This window comes from Pagrus major, chromosome 13 (genome assembly GCF_040436345.1).
Source record: "Pagrus major chromosome 13, Pma_NU_1.0".
Taxonomy (NCBI): Eukaryota; Metazoa; Chordata; class Actinopteri; order Spariformes; family Sparidae; genus Pagrus; species Pagrus major.
In genome coordinates, this window is record NC_133227.1 from 24,944,432 (window position 1) to 24,961,106 (window position 16,675).

General features: G+C 41.1%; 1 protein-coding gene across 1 annotated transcript in view; it reads left to right on the forward strand.

Moving 5' to 3' along the window:
* zbtb16a (zinc finger and BTB domain containing 16a) overlaps positions 1-16,675 on the forward strand; it is a 165,289-nt gene that overhangs the window by 57,596 nt on the left and 91,018 nt on the right. Inside the window, exon 3 of the mRNA XM_073479166.1 lies at positions 2,872-2,969. Coding sequence (XP_073335267.1) covers positions 2,872-2,969 — 98 coding nt within the window. The remainder of the gene's footprint in view (positions 1-2,871; positions 2,970-16,675) is intronic.

Sequence of the window (16,675 nt, forward strand, 5' to 3'; positions counted from 1 at the left end):
TTGAATATTGTACTTGGCTTCGTTTTGGTGCATTATTTATCACAAATCTGGCATGAATCATGCCGGATATAAGCCAGTGCTGGGCCAAGACATTGTGGCTGCCTGGGTTTTGCCCCTACAATTTTTACATTAGCCACTGTAGCTCATATTATGTCATTTTTTTCATTTTTGCTAGATTTCTTTCATTACCTTCATTTAAAAAAACATTTTGTGTATTCACTGTTACATGCCAAGTGAAGGGCGTCATTAGTGTTGCAATAGGACAGCCTTCTAAAAGTCCCGAACCTTCCCTTTAACAGACTGAATTACTTGAACATGTGCTGTTGCCATTCTGTTGAACATCAAGTAATGTGCTGTTTCAGTGAGTAGTGCCAGCTATTTACTCTCAGCCAGGGACATACACACCGCACTTTGCTCATCAACACTACATTTACGGTGAAAATACATGGCATTGCTTCCACTTCTAGTGGCCTTAATAAGTCCATCCATACCTTATCAGTGCTCTGTCTGGGGGGCACAATGGTGAGATTGAGGAGGGACACAAAAGGCCTTTGAAAGGCTTTGTGCTCTGTGTGTGTTGTGTTGTGGTTTACCGCTTGCGTGAGTTTTCCCCTTATCAGAGTGAAAGTGTGTGAGTACATCACCTATGATCCTTAAAGGAAAAAGCACGGTTCAATTCCTTTGTCCGTTTGGTTGCTGGCCGGTGAATTTGTGTCAGTCATGTGGACAACTCGTCAAAGATTAAATTGCTTTACGATTTTTTTTTTTATCTGACTAAAACATCAGGGATAAAAGTTAGACTTTGGTTCCTCAGAAGTAAAAAAATAAAGGCATAATGATTTGATCATGGAGGAAGTATTTTAACACAGAAGTAGCAGAGATGGCAGTTTGTATAACCACCAGTGTCAAAGTCAAAGTCACAATTCTAGTAAAAGTACTTAGCTTTTGATCCAGCACTCAGATGTATTTGCTGGTTATGGAGGAGCATTCTGGGAAAAGCAGGAAGTAGACATTTTTCATTTAAATATGTTACATCATGATATAATTCTTGGACCGAATGTACTGTTACAGATTTATATCTTAACTGTGTGAGAGTTTTGTTTCCTCTCTCAGTTGTTTCATTCATCTGTGTGTCACTTTCTCTCCCTTTTTGGCTTTTCAAGTGTCCCTCTTCCCCTTTTGGGGCCATTTGGCATTTATAGGGCCTTTTAATTACTCACCGCTTGCCAAAGGGCTGTCATTCTGCCTTTAGTTTCCAGGTTCTCTCCACAAATTCTAACCACTACAACAATCATGACTTCCTCCACCAATCTGCCTTTTCTTTTTTTTTTTTCTTACATGTCAGTATTTACCACCCTCCCTGTCAGGTTGCAGGATGTTTTGCAGCAATTAATTGTAACTGAAGTCATACCAGACTTCATTGCTTAATAATTTCTGCAGCCGTTGCCATAAGACACGTTAATCTCTTTCTGTCTGTCTCGGTCTCATCGCCGCTCTGTCTCTCCCAACCCCTCTCGAGGCACAAAAGAGAGCTGTAAATCAATTTGCATTCGACATCTGACATCAATCAGTCATGTTTTGGGAGAGTGGCACCACCTCCTCCTCTGCGGCTTTGTTGAGAGATGCGAAGATGGATGGCTGTCATCTCGCCCAAGTTGAGCAGATCTCTTATCAAGGGCATTGTTTCCCCAAGAATGCCTTGTGTTGTCTGCCAGAAGCACAAACTCACCTGAGCATAGATTTTTTTTTTTGGCCCTTCCTGCACAAATCCGGGGATCATATTTTTTGAGATTTGCATTAAGGTGTTCAGTATTATTCAAATTTAAAAAACATGCAAATCAAACCACAGCCTAATCGGTTAAAGAGTTATCAGTGTCACCATCTCGCTTTTACCTGTGGAAGCATTATTATCAGGAAAGGTGACACTTGTTTTTGGAGCCTCACGGTGTGAGAGAGCAACAGTTTTGGAAGATTAAATGTGCCAAACCTGAAAGAACACCCGCTTGACAAACAATCATTACAATCGTGGGTGTGTGTGCCTTTGTGTGCCTCACTCAAGGCGAGGTATTTGAAGTTCTCGGGAGGTTTAAGGCACTGTGGCAGTTGTTTGGCAATTCGTGTCACCTTAATTGCTTGAGAGCACTTTCAGATATCTCTCAAGAATAATATGCTTTGTACTGAGCCGTGGGGTCTTTGAGGATTTCGTAACATGAGGCCAGACTTTCTGTTGTCAGATGTTATTTAGTTACCTAACCTTCAAGGCTTTTACCACATAATCAAATATTGAACCTTAGTCTTGTCTGACCTTGTGCACTTAAACTATGTTACAGCCTAATGACTGTCTATTTGGGAAAAGACAATTCGTAGCACATCAGTTTTTGCTTCGAGCTACACATCCTCTTATAGTTTAGACAGCAGTAGTCAAAAACTGGCCCATAAATGGTTCATAACACTAAGTAGCTGTCTTATGTGTTTGCCTGAATAAATCATTCTATTTCCCTTTATAGCTCCTTATCCATCTGCAGCTCTTGAGATGTGGGGAGTTGATAATGCCTCTGCTTGAATAGCACCTTGTGATTTACAGCACCAAGTCATGGTCTGGTGCTCCCTACAGAAGAATATATGTGGTTGTTGGACGGCTTGTTACACTGATGGTTATTGTTATGTGCTGATGTTATGATGGATGGAGTGTCACACTTTCTCTCAAATTGCAAAAGTTTGTAATGCTGGAGGGTCCTTTAGTTAAAAAGCCACTTTGTTAGAAACGCCAGCGTCTGTTTGAGTGACGTGCATGCACATTAAGCTTCGCCCGGTCAAAACGGCGCTGTTTAACAGAGTCCTGACAGTGTTTGTTTTGTTCTCCGTCAACAGGAAGATGCATAGTGGAATGAAGACCTACGGCTGTGAGCTGTGTGGGAAGAGCTTCCTGGACAGCCTCCGTCTACGGATGCATTTGCTGTCTCATTCAGGTACAGAAATCAAACCAACCCAAAAAAACACAACCTTATATTCTCTTCGCTGTTGAGCTTTCGGGAATGACTGATGGGACTTTCTAAACAAAAAGGCCTCCATTACTGCTATTCTATGCATTTACATTTTAACATTATACTAAAAAGTTTCACTACTGTCAAGAAGGAGAGGTATTTAGTGAATTTTAGTCATTTGAAACTCTAAAATCTGCAATAAAATAAAAGGTCTGTAAGCAACACCTGTAAGCAAGGCCCATACCAATCTTTTTGCATGTTTTGATTACAAACCGTAATATTTCTTACAACACTTTCCAAATCATGTTGCAGATGTTTTTTTTTATTGGCTCACATTAATTTTACTGTGGTTTATGACTGTATGACTTTGTTGTTCATTTCAAACCACATTGCCTTTCAATGGAACTGAAAGTTTGCCAAAAGTTAAACTAGTCTCGATGTGCTCTCAGATAAACATCTAAGTCAGGATTTCTTAAGTACTTAGGTGGAATCGGAATTTCCCAGACATTTCTACTAGCCAGCAGGAGTCTCATCAACATTATTATTTATATTTTATCTCCCTCCAGACCTGAACTTAAGCACGTTTTACATCTCTGAACGATGATTTTGATAGTAAAGGAGGTAATGTTAAGTATATGTGACTTAAAAGAATTGTACTTAAAGCAACATTACGTAAAAATCGTCTTTTTGTGCAATTTGGCGCCCCCCACAATTTTTGAGTGCTACACCACTGTTGCACATACAGATCCCAGGTCTGTAACACATTTGTCAGATGTAACGTAGGTGCTAACCGCAAACAAAACTTGTTGCGTCACAACAGTGTTATGTGTTGAAAACGTGTACCTTGAAGTAAATATGTATGTAACCATTTTCCCTATTACAGCACACTGTATCTACCATCGCCATCAACATGATTTTGAAACTGTTATGTTAAGGTTTTAAAAAACGTTACATAATGTTGCTTTAACATGCAAAAACACTGGCATGGTGAATCTCTTTTCCTGCAGATTTATACTCTTACACACCGACGCAAAGGAAGCTTTTACTCTCGCATGTCACAAATTTGTTTTACAACCATTCACAGATTCACAGTGATTAATTCACTATGAATACATTACATAATGCATAGGTACTGAAAACAGATTTTTGCATGATTTATTGACAGTAGATGTCGACTTTAAAGTTTCTGCAGCCTGAGAGCCGAATAAAGGGATGACTTCCATATGCTTTATCTGACTATAAATATACTAGTTTTGATTATGTGAATGTGGAGCATAACCCAGTTTCAGTGATTTGTGGATTGAACAACTCTAAAGCTGAGCAGCTCTGGGAAACTCAACCAAAGAGGTGCCTGCACATCATCATCCTGTCATCCTACACCTCTGTGACATTAGAGGTCTGAAAGGCAGTAGAAGTCAGAACACAGGACACATTGATTGGCCCGGTCTGACACTGTTACACCCACCCCCAAACACACACACACACACACACACACCCCAGCGGTCCCTGTGCTCTGAGCCTACTTAGCGCCGCACTGCTTTAATGGCGTGGACCGTCTTTTATAGGCAAGCAAAGAGCTCCTCACTCCTAAGGCTCTAAGTGCAGATGGTTTATTGAGACACTGTAAAAGCCATGGGACCTCTGAGGGAACCCCTTCCACACACACACACACACACACACACACAAACCCCCAAATCCATGTGTTGGCTCAGAAATTGAGCCGATCTGTTTGGTGGTCCTGCATGTTTTCCAATGGGACACAGTAAGTGGTCTGAATTGTCTGCTTGGCATTGTTGTTGTTGACGATGGTGGGGATACAACACCAACACACACACACACACACACTCCCCACAGCCAACTACTGTCAGTAAGCAGAAAATGATAATTGTCAGTATCATCTTCTTTGTTCATATCTCACCAAAACTTAAACAATGACTGAGATGCATGCTGACACTCCGGCTAATGTTGTGACAAAGATGAATGACAAACACACGCTGAGCCAGTGAATTGGCTCCGCACACAACTCAGCGTGTCAAAAACAAAAGTTGCTCGGAGGAAATATTCACTGCTTATTTTAAAATTACATCCCGTTCTCTCAATCCCCGCTGCACATACATGCTCAGTCACTTGTCAAAGCAGAAAAGATGTGAGCTCCGTCACCGAAGCATATTGGATGCTGAATGTTTTGGAGGTTGTGTCAGACGTGACGTCCGGGCCTGAAAGAATCTGTTCTGTGTAACATCATATTGTGCAATTCAATGGCAAAAGTAAGCATGAAGGCAAAGTTTTCTTGTCTGAGTGGAAGCTGAGGGTGAGTCGAGGTAATGTTGTGTTCGAATACATGTTGCCCTTTTCCCGAAGTGTGTGTGTGTGTGTGTGTGTGTGTGTGTGTGTGTGTGTGTGTGTGCAGCTCTCTGCATGCTTGAGTGGAGATATGCTGTAGAGCCGTGCTCCTGCCTGCTGACATGGGTCTCAGGCCTTGTCCACACAAATATGGATATTTTTCAAAATGTTTAAAAAAAAAAAAAAAACTTCTGTCCACATGGCCTTAGTTTTACAAAATATCTTCCTACGCAAGAGAGCGCAAAAACAATTCAACCGAACCAATATGTGGCAATAAAGTCTGTGTAAACAAGAAGTCAACCACCAGAGAACATTCTCAGCATTCAACGAGAGCTTATTCTGTTTAAATAAAACGATCCAATACTGTAGGAAAAAAAATACATTTGTACTAACCAAACGGATACAAACCCGTAGTCTGCTGTTGTTGTTGTTGTTGTTGAGTGAGGTTCATGGTCATAGTGTACATGTGGAAATTGAGTTGATGACATCATTGTTTTAGTGACCTAAAACGCTGTTTGCACATAAATGATAGGCCAAAACACAGAGGAAAATGTTCATTTAGCAAAATATCTGTGCACATATGGACAGGGCCTAAGTTAAACCAGACAAACTTTAATTGTAATAATTCCTTCCTCGTTTTGATATTTTCTTGTTTGGAGTTCCTGGATTGCATCTGGCTTTTCGTTTTGCAAGAGCGCCTAACACCTTTTTTTTCCCCTACATTTTATCACATAGAACAACCAGTCTTCCTCTTTTTGCTAAACTTTCATTTATACTTGTGTTTTGCGAGTTATGGCAATTAGTTGCAGTAGGTATAATAGTAACAATAACCATTTAAAGCCAGTACTTCTTATTCACTACCACCCCTTTTTAATAAATGTAGGTACTCATGTTGTAGGTACTGTGAGTTTCAGATGGCAGTGGTACAAGAAAACAGTACCAGTAGCAGTTGTAATGATAATGAGTGAAAGCTGCAAAAATAATATAGCAGTAATGATCAGTTGCAGTATTAGACGTATAATAGAAGGAGCGTTTAACAACAACAGCAAAAGCCAAGGAGATGAGCTCTATGTGAATATCGGCCTTGTGTTCTGATATATTTTTATTTTGTATTTTTTTTATGTTTATATAGAGAGTTAGCAGAAGTCTAATATTTTGATCACCCCATTTGTATCAGTGCAAGTAGATAAGTGAACTTGATTAAAAGCATAAAAGTTTATACTCACTGCACCCATTAAATTAAAGTGACAAGTAATGTCATTGACTAAAAGCCTTGAGATGAAATGTTAAGTGCTGCCTGTTGCAAACAAAAAAGGACAAAGAAAATAAATGAATGTATCATATTTTGTCAATCATTTCTCAAGTTTCTTGACAGTGTTTGCCAACAACTCCTCTAATATCATGAGTAACTGACTGCAGAGAGCTGACAGCACTCAAATGAAATCATGTTTGATTTTGAGAGAGGATCAGGTTTAATTTGAGGTAAGGCATGAGGAATGAGAAGGGCAATGTGTACGTGAGTTTCTTAAGAACAGGGAGGTATGTTTGGTAAAGTAGTTTGAAAAAAAATGTGCGAACATGATTTGGATGAAAGTCAGAACATACAGTTCTTCCAGAAGGTGTTTGGTGCCATCTGAGTAGATTTTCAGAAGAAGGTAAATCTTTCGAAAATTCTTGTGTGATATCAACAGGTTTAATAATAACTCACAATTTGTACCCATTGACTTGAGGTGAAAACTCTGCTGATAGGAGATCAAATGGAAAAACAGAACATTGAAAAACTCGAGGAAGAACCACATACTCCACCTTGAGAGAGGCAACCGAGCGGAAGATGTGGGCAGTGTATTTTTAGCAACAGTGGCAGCAAGTGCACAAACTTTTTTTTTTTTTCTTTCGCTCTCTTTTTTTTTCCTCTTTCCGAGCGGGGTTGTGTTGACGCACGACATCAACCTGTACTGTTACACACATCAGTGTTGATTCATAGCCGCTTTGGTCTGGCGTAAAAGGCAAGACAAGCGCTTCTGTCGAGACGAGCAACGGTTAGGGAAGAGACAGCACTGAGGCAGAGCTTCTTTGATAGTTTTTTGTTGTCTTTTTTTTTTCTCCCTCCTGCACCTCCACCTCCACCGTTTGACTTTCAAGGTTTTTTTTTTTCTCGGTCTGACGCCGCGTCTCGATTTTTATCATGCCTCTCTGTAATGATGACACTTCACCGAGTCCCAAAACCCTCAACCTCAGCCCCCTCCTCCTCCTCTTCCTCCTCCTCCTCCTCCTCTTCCTCCTCCTCCACTGCCGCCGCCATCATCCTTCAGCTCGCTTCAGAAAAGACAGAATATTGGGGAGATGAAGCGAGAGAGTGGAGAGGCTTTTTGGTATGCGCAGCGTGTCGTGGATGTGGAACGTTTCAGACGCAGCCACTGCCGCTGCCTCCTCCCTCCCCTCTGCTTTCCACTCTGTCTCTCACTCTCTGTCTGTCTGTCCGTCTATCCGTCTGTCTGTCTGTCTGTCGTTCTGTGCTTGTTGTACGGAGGACTTGGCGGCTCGCCAGTCTGGGCTGCCTGCCACCACTGAGGGTACAGTATGTACAGTCTACCTTGTGCCAGCTATTTATTTTTTTCCCTCTCGTCTCGTTCTGTCTGTCCTCTCTCCACGTTGTTTTCTTTTTTCTTTTTTTCTTTTTTTTTTTTAATCTCCGCCTGACGTTTACTGTTTGACAGCGTTTGCTGAGCCAAAGCCTGCAGATGGGGGTTCAAGCAGGGTGGAGAGCTGTGACTCAGCCCCTTTCGGGTGCATTTTGAGGTCCTAGATGTTGTTTGCTTTACATGATTGCAGCACTTTAACATTGACGATGGACTACAATGCCAATATTTTGTAAACTTTGACCAGTTTGTTGCAAAAAGATTAGCCTGATGAATCCAAATAGGTTATGTTTCACATAAAAATTCTACTTGATTCCAGGCCTAAAACAGCAGTTAAACCACAATAAAACCCCAGAATAATAATAGTAGCTCTGAATTAAATCATATCCTGAGCTTGAACCTGAGCCACAATGTGCTGACTGCAGTGCAGCCTAAGCAGAAAGTATCAAAAACTAGTCTGGTATCTGAAGTTTGTGTTGGTTGACTGGTTAGATTCATAATCTAGGTTACTCTTTGATCAGATGGTTAATCAATAACCATAATTTGTCCATTTCTAGACTGCATATTATAAAGTCAGACTTCTTGTAAAGCTGCCTGTGTTTAGACAACATTTAACATGTGAGAAGTTTGACTTCTTTTATGAAAAACAGATATGATAAGATGTCGAAAAATATGTTTATCAAAACAAAATATACTTAAGTCAAGGTTGAATCACTACTAATAGTACCAATCAAAACACTCAACATCAAAACATTCAAATAAATTGTACGTATGAATAAATTTTTCACAAAAATGTACCAAAACCACGCAACACTCAAACAGTATCAAAATTAATCTGCCCTTTAAATCTAACCTAAGTGTGTGTGTGTGTGTGTGTGTGTGTGTGTGTATACGAATGTGTGTGCCAGTGTTGAATCTCATCAAACAAGACCAGACCGGACTGATATGATTCACAGTTTGTTTTCCATGCGAGCCGTTGCGGCATAATAAGATTACCAACGAGACCCTCCCTGAGCGGCCGCGTCGCCATCTCCGTACGCACCAACTTTTCATCTCACTTCCTTTATAGCTTAAGAGTCTTAATCCTCCGTTTACAGTATGTATACATAGTAAAGAGTTCCTGGATTAGCCGACTGTGAGTGTGTGTGAGTGTGTGTTTGAATGAGACCTGAAGCACATTAAAAGAGATCCATCTTTATCCAACCGGCAGTCACAGGCAGAAGTATCTTGCTCAAGGGCACAAGGTGATGATGTATGAGGGATCGTCACCATAATGTGTCGCCCGGTAGAGAGGGAATGAAAAAAGAATATGAAGCATGGTTGATTGAACCATCTAACTGCCTTCATTCAACAAGTGTCAAGTACTGAAATTTGGCATTGTTGCTTTATATTTTTAAGCATGTATGCTTTAGACTCCTCCTGCTCTGTGTCAGAAACCACACTTTAGACTTTGTCACTTCTCTCTTTAACACTGATTCACTGAGAAGTTTGACAATTTTGTTCACTGTGAAAAGGTTAAAACATGTTTTTCCATGCAGCTATTAAAAAAAAAAATACCCATTTGGTATCTAAATCATACTGGCACAGATGTCAACCTCAGTTTTTTAAATGAAAAATAATATAAACACAACAGAATAATTTTCACTGGAGAATTTTGACAATATACAATAAAACAACAACTAAACGTGTTGAACTTTCCTGATCTTCAGCCGTCGTACTCGACCAGATTACCCACACACACACTTATCCTCTCACGATCTCGACATTATTGATGGAAGCATGCCTTTACTCGATAATCTCTCGGCATCTGGGGTCATATGCTAGCGCTGTGTGATGGTGTGTCACACAGGCTTCATCAGTTTGGTATGCCTGTGTTTGGTTTACACATTAGTCATCCAGTACAGTGAGGTTTGTGAGTTAAGAAGATATTTTTCTGACCAGCCTGAAGGGAAATTTAACTTTTACGACACCTCGGTTCGGAGCATAGGATCATGTTCCCAGTTTGTGGATCTTTTATGGTTGTAAAGCCACGATATGTGAAATAGAACAGCATCGCTTCGGTGGTCGTACCAAAAAAAGATACTGCAATAACCAATACTTTACTTCTTCCACATTAAAAGTCCTGTTGCACTCTTGCTTATGAGAGAAAGGGACATTTAAAAATTAACAGATAACCAAATGGTTTGGAAGGGGAGACAGTTGGCCTACATGCAAAAACCTTGTTTTTTTTATTCCACTGTTCAATTTGAATGGAAGAAAAATGTCCAAAATACACATTTAGATGTTAACGTTCAACCTGTCACCTGAATAAATGTTCGCTAAGTACATTTCTGCAAAACCCGAAGTTAAGTTAAGTTAAAACTTCCTTTATGTTACAACTTTACATTAGTTTACTTCACAGTTTAGGTTGAATTTTCGGCTTCTCTCTTGTCACAATACTGTGCTTATGCTCTGCTTAGGTTTAGGCACAAAAAACACTTGGTTAGGGTTAGGAGGCCATGTTTTGGCTTCAAATACTGTACCTGTTTTGGTCGCCACAAACTGTTCCCACAAAAACATCTGGAAATGTCCCCAGGTGTCCTTAAAAAAACACCCGGTTTTGACACCAACAAAAAACAGCTGAAAATATCCCAAGGTGTCCTAAAAAATATCCAGTGGCATAAGATGCTAAAACATTTGTCAACCTTGGACGTATCTGTGGTTTGCAAAAACGTTAACTGCTAACATTATATCCTGGGGCCATGGCAGTAACTTTAGTTCAGATTTCTATTCTGACATGTTACCCAGAACTTATGTAACACAAAAAAAGGATCGTCTTACTGTCAGTCATCAAATGGGGAAGTTTCTTGGTGATAGCTATTTCTTAAACTTTTTTTTTCACCCTATTTACCTGCGGTGTCCTCATATAGAGAAAAATATGCCGGCAAAAACAAGTGCTTGTGCAGTTGTTTCTGTTTTGTCGCTGGTTTGACCTGAGCAGCAGTCCTCATTAAATTACATTATTGTGAATGTGCCAGAGTTAGCCAAAAGTCTAGTTTCCTGCTGTCCCCGACCAGATGTTCATCTTGGCTCCCTAAATTTAAAAGCTTTGTTCCAATCTGATCCCAATCAGTGTAGGAGTGAAATGCCTACGTCAATGTCCAGAGCGTTTAGATGAGGAAAAAATGCAAAGAATTTGGATATGAACAGTGCGAGGTGGGAGGGCTGCTTTCCCATTGCTCTTTGTCTGCGTTTCTATCTCCGTGGCGTTTTGTTTGGCTGTTTGGCTGTCGGCTGGTTGGCTGTTTTGGCGTCGTGCCGGTTCTTCCCTCACAGTGATGACGACATATTTGTGCCGGCAGGTCTGGATGTTCTGCCAGCATTCCAGCATTTATGATCGCTCGCAGATGTGAGTCCAGGAACACACTGTACTGTACCCAAACCCAGAAATTAATGAAACTTGACTGCCTTCCAGGCCACAAATTCCTAAATGTGTGTGTGTGTGTGTGTGTGTGTCTGACTGTGTGTGTGTGTGTGTGTGTGTGTGTGTGTGTGTGTGTGTGTGTGTGTGTGTGTGTGTGTGTGTGTGTGTGTGTGTATGCATGACTGAGAAGAGAGACAGGAGACTCAAGGGAGGGAGGAGTGGCAGGGGGGGAGTGCTATTAAAAGCAAGTAGTAGGAAAAGAAGTAGTTCAGAAAAAAAATAAAAGTACGGTCCAAAGTGTTAAGCGGTTTGCGTGTACATTTTTTACCACAGCTGATGTTCTGTCCTGCCTGCACACACACATACACACACACGCACACACTGTATATCACTGCTGTTTCCCTGGGTGCATTAACAGAGCGGATAAACAGCAGTAGCTCATGCTTTAGTAGCATAACATTACTCCTTCTGCAACTTAAAGCTCCCCCCCTCTTCCCCTGCACTTCTTGTAATACTTCCCCTGCACTGTTGATTTACGTTTCCAAACACCAGTGGGATTATGCAGCTGGACAAATCTCAACTGGGTTGTATTACATGAGAGGGAGGGCACGTCGGGGACAGACAAGTGAGAGGTGACACAACACAGGGGTCGACTTATGATACTGTAGCATCAGCCGTCGCTGTCAGACTGATATTTTTATTTCCCTACCAGACACGGGGGGGGGGGAGGTAGAGAGAGAGAGGGGAGGGACTTGTTAGACCTCTGTCCTCAGCAAATGTGACTTCATTGGAAACGTGTTGCTCTGAGCAGCTGCTCGCCTTAGCCAGAACTCAGTGTACCTGCGCCGCAGGCTTCTTGGAAAAGCAGTGTTTTTAAAAAGAAATAAAACATAAAAATAGCCGGGCCAGAACAGTATGTGAGTGATCATCCTCTGGGTGATGGAGTCTCTGGCTGACCAGGCTGACAGCTCTGTGTGTGGAAGTCGCACTCAGAGAAGATGGCCCGTTGCCTCAAATGTCATTTTGCTCGGCGTGACACCTATAGCTGTCTTCCTGGAAGAGGCTATGTGGATATTAACTGTAACTGCTGAGATGTGTCACTTACAAGAGAAGGATGTCTCACTGTCTAATGATATTTATGGATGTATCGTAGCCTGTCATTGCAGATCAGCTCAACTCAAACTTTGGTATTACATGGAATTTTTATAGGTACGAAAGTATGTGAAGCATTTTGTAGCTAGGCGTGGTGCTAAGGATGCCAGTGTGGACTGGTATTTGTCTTGTGGATAGTGGACTGCAGGAGCATATTTCATATATTCAGAACGACTGATACAAGAAACCTTCTGCAAGAGATTGCAGTGAGTTACGTAAGCTGTTGCAACAGAAACTAGCCCCCAAAAAACTTAGTATCACAGCAGTTCGTCAAACTGTCACGAAATCTAATCTACAGGATTCGTACATAGGGATGGGCATCCCTAGGATTTTATCGATACTACTTCTCTTAGTGATAGTCCTTTTCGGTTTGGTTATTTATTGGTACTAATTCAGAACAGGAATAGAACTGCAAAATCACTATAAACACAATAATGTCACAGTGCAAAAACAACTCAGATGTCGATAAAATGATACTCCTGATTACATCAAAACGTTACAAAGTACTGATTAAAAAAAACTTAAATGCCGGAGCTCATCAGTACGATGGTATTTCATAATGTGGCTCTGGGGCCCGTTTAATACCGGGTTGCGGTACCCGTTCCTCTTTGTGAGTGTGTGCCTGCACCACGTTTCTTTGACTGATGACACAACATTTCTGAACGTTGCTGGCGTTGCAGGGAGGAGGTTGGGGTAGAAAGTGCAGGGCTGTCACACCAGAATCCAGGGTTCACATCCACCTTGTGGTTAGATTTAGGCAACAGAAAACACTTGAGTTTCAGTTCAGTCTTGTTAATGTTAGCGAAAGATTCTGGTTTCGATTATATGTTAATAAAAATACTATCATGAACATGTACTCAAATCCTGTTGATTAAATTTAGTCAGTATGTGATTAATTGCCACGCTGCTGGGTTGTGATATCAGGACTTTGGCAAGAACAAAAATAATCTAATGGGCTGATTGCTATAATATTTGCACATTCATGCTCCCCAGAGGATGAACCCCTTTCTCCAGCACCAACCTCAGGGCTGTTAGTTTTATTTCCAGCTGCACTACAGGTAATTATAGCAAAATTCTGTGTGTGCTGTTTGTTCCATCCAACATATTTTTAGTTGTTTCAGCCTCTAAGGGTTTTCCCTCTACATTTTTAGTCTCATATTACTGTATCCTTAGTTCTGCTGTAAACAAATCCATTTGTTAGCTTACCTTTTCATTTGTGTAATGTGCCCCAAAAACATAAACACATTTCCTGTGAAACCTGCTACCTGTCAGACTTTCCTTCTCTAACAAGGATACATATCTTAAAAATAATTTTTCTATTTGTGCTTTTTGTCTGTCCACCATCTGATAGCACCAGACAACGTTTGCACAGGAAGAACAGGGCCTCTTCCTGTTTTGTGATCTGCTGATTTGTAAAAAAAAAAAATCTCTGATCTGAGACTCGAAGAGGCTGTCAGTCTTTTTGACCAAAATCCTGTTTATCTAGTCTCCAGTCCATTTATTATCGACATTCGTATACTGATGCTACAATGTGACTGTAGCTAGAACACGAGCACCTCACACTTAAATAAGTATGTAAATCAATTTGGCTGTGGTGAATTTTTATTAAGGTCCAGGGTTGTCGACAGCACCGTGGCGAGCTCTCGCTTTTACGGTATATTAACTTATCTTACTTATTAGTCCAACAAGTTAGTTATGCAATTACATACCATTTTACTGGGGAATATATTAAAGCGGAAAACAAGAACATGATATAGAAAGAAGGAGAAATGCAAGTTAAGTACGAATTATTGAAATAAAGTGCATTGTCGAATGCAATCGAAAGAAAATCAGCAGGTGAAGTGGTTGCTATGTAGCTGTCAGGAGCAAATCTACCTGCTTCAAAATCCAAAGAGCCACGAACAGATATACTCAACAGAATCTCAACAATAATCAACACTATTTAGCATCTGCAAAGCTAAACTCTTACATACATAAGATGTGAAAAAGAAGAGTCCCCCCTCTACGATAAATACAGCTAATGAAATAATACCACAAGTAATCAGCTTTTGTCAAACAAGCAGCCCCCAGCAGATTAGTGTGTAATCAAATTACTGCAGTCCTTTTCCTGTGGTATTGGCTACTCTCAGCCTGTCAATCAAAAAGTTAGAGACTGAAGCTCAAAGTTGACTTTTGAGCCCTCTCTATTTTCAGACAAGAAGAAAAAAACAGGAGGACTTGATCTTATTCCTTTTATTACAGGGATATTGCAGCTTTAAATCCTTTTGGTTGCTAAGTAGCGAGTGCCCCTGTGCTCCCTTAATGGGCCTGATTTGGTATTCCGCTCTGATGCCAAGTCTTATTTTTGTATGCGAGACAAAGTGTTTTGATGGAGGGTGATTGCTGAAACGTCTGTGTGTGTGTCTACCAAAGGCTGTTTTTTTTTTTTTCTTTTTTTGGTGGAGAGTGAGAGTTTTATGGCCTCTCACAGTACAGTACACTTTGTGCCTTCTGCTCAAAACAAGAACACAGTCGATTGAATTTTGGATTCGCTTCATCATCCCTCCCTCCTCCCAGCAGCTTTGTTGTCAGCGAGCAGCATGCGTGTGTGTCTGTGTCTGAGAGAGAGAGAGAGAGAGAGAGAGAGATGTGACTGCTTGCTGTGTCTGCGAGATGTGTGTGTTTTGTGTGTGTGCGTGCGTGTGCGTGTGGTAAAAGTCAATTATTGCAAAAGGCTGCCAATTAATTTGCTCTCCTGGAAATTCGAATGATACTGTAGAACACACACACACACTCAAACACATGTGCAGCAAGCACACACACTCTCAATTACACACGGTAAGCTACACAGACACACACACTGCTCACCATTAACGTGAAAGGAGGGAGAAGATGCACAGGCTGCAGACATTTGTTTGCTCCAGAGTGTGATGTTAAATTAGGTCGTGTGTGTGTGTGTGTGTGTGTGTGTGTGTGTGTGTGTGTGTGTGTTTTGGGGGGCTCTTACTGGCTGAATAGTGATCATTGCTCAAGGGGGCTAAAGCAGGATCAGGTGGAATTGCTTGGTCTGGTCTCAAGGTATTCTGGGAGTGTCTTTTTTTAGGTAAAGGGCCCTTCAGAGTGTCTCAGGGCGTCCAGATGACAGAAGGGCATTGCTGATTGTGAGTCCCCCGTGGCACTTATCTGGACACAATAAGTCTTTTGGTTTTCAGGCACTCACCAGAAAGAAATAGAAACCTCTGTATAATGCAAAATGCCTACAGAAAAACAACAGTTTTTGTGTGGGGAAGTGGTAGATCTTCTCTACGCAACGTCCGGACACCTGGTGCTTAATGCAGTGTGTGTGTGTGTGTGTGTGTGTGTGTGTGTGTGTGTGTGTTAAATGTGACAAACCCAGCTGGCCTTTAATGCATGGCAAAATAAACAGTGCATAACTGGAAGGAAATGTATTTGCAAAACGCATCTGGTGTGGTTGATTTTTTTTTTCAAAAAAGGAAACCAAAGTTTACCAAGAAAAACCTTATGTAAAATTCTAAAAGTGTGTATGTGGGAGTGTATGTGTGCAGTGCTGGCAAGATCCAGTTGTTCAAGTCTGTATAGCAATTAGTGGTTTCGGCCACATTTGGAGGAGGAGCTGTTATGTGTATCTGGACAACACGTGTTGACATGTGTTGACATGAGTCCTGTGTGAATTTTTATCTTGCTTTTGTATGTTTCTCTTTGATATGTAATTATTATTTAAGATATTTTCACAGATCATTGAAGTGCCACGATCTTATCTCGTTTCTTTCTACAAGTGCTGGACGAGGAGGAGGGATTGGAGGGGGTCGTTTAAGGGTTTCTGAATGCAAGACAAACACCCCCCTCACAAAACCAAAAAGAAAAAAAAAGCAGCAGCGGTGATGAGAGGTGGGTAGTACAGGGGGGGAGATAAGGTTGTGAGAGCAGGAGGCTAAATTTAAATCGTAATTGGCCGACTTCCACAAGCTTGTGGGCATTTTAATGAGTCATAATAACTTCATTTAAAACCAGCTGAGCAGAAAATAGATTGGAGAGGAGCCTGTGGCTAGTATGGATTTGTGTTGCTTTGTGCGGGTGTGTGCACGGCCGTGTGCCTATTGAGCTTGACTGTAAAACCTACAGACATGCACACACACGCACACGCACACACACAC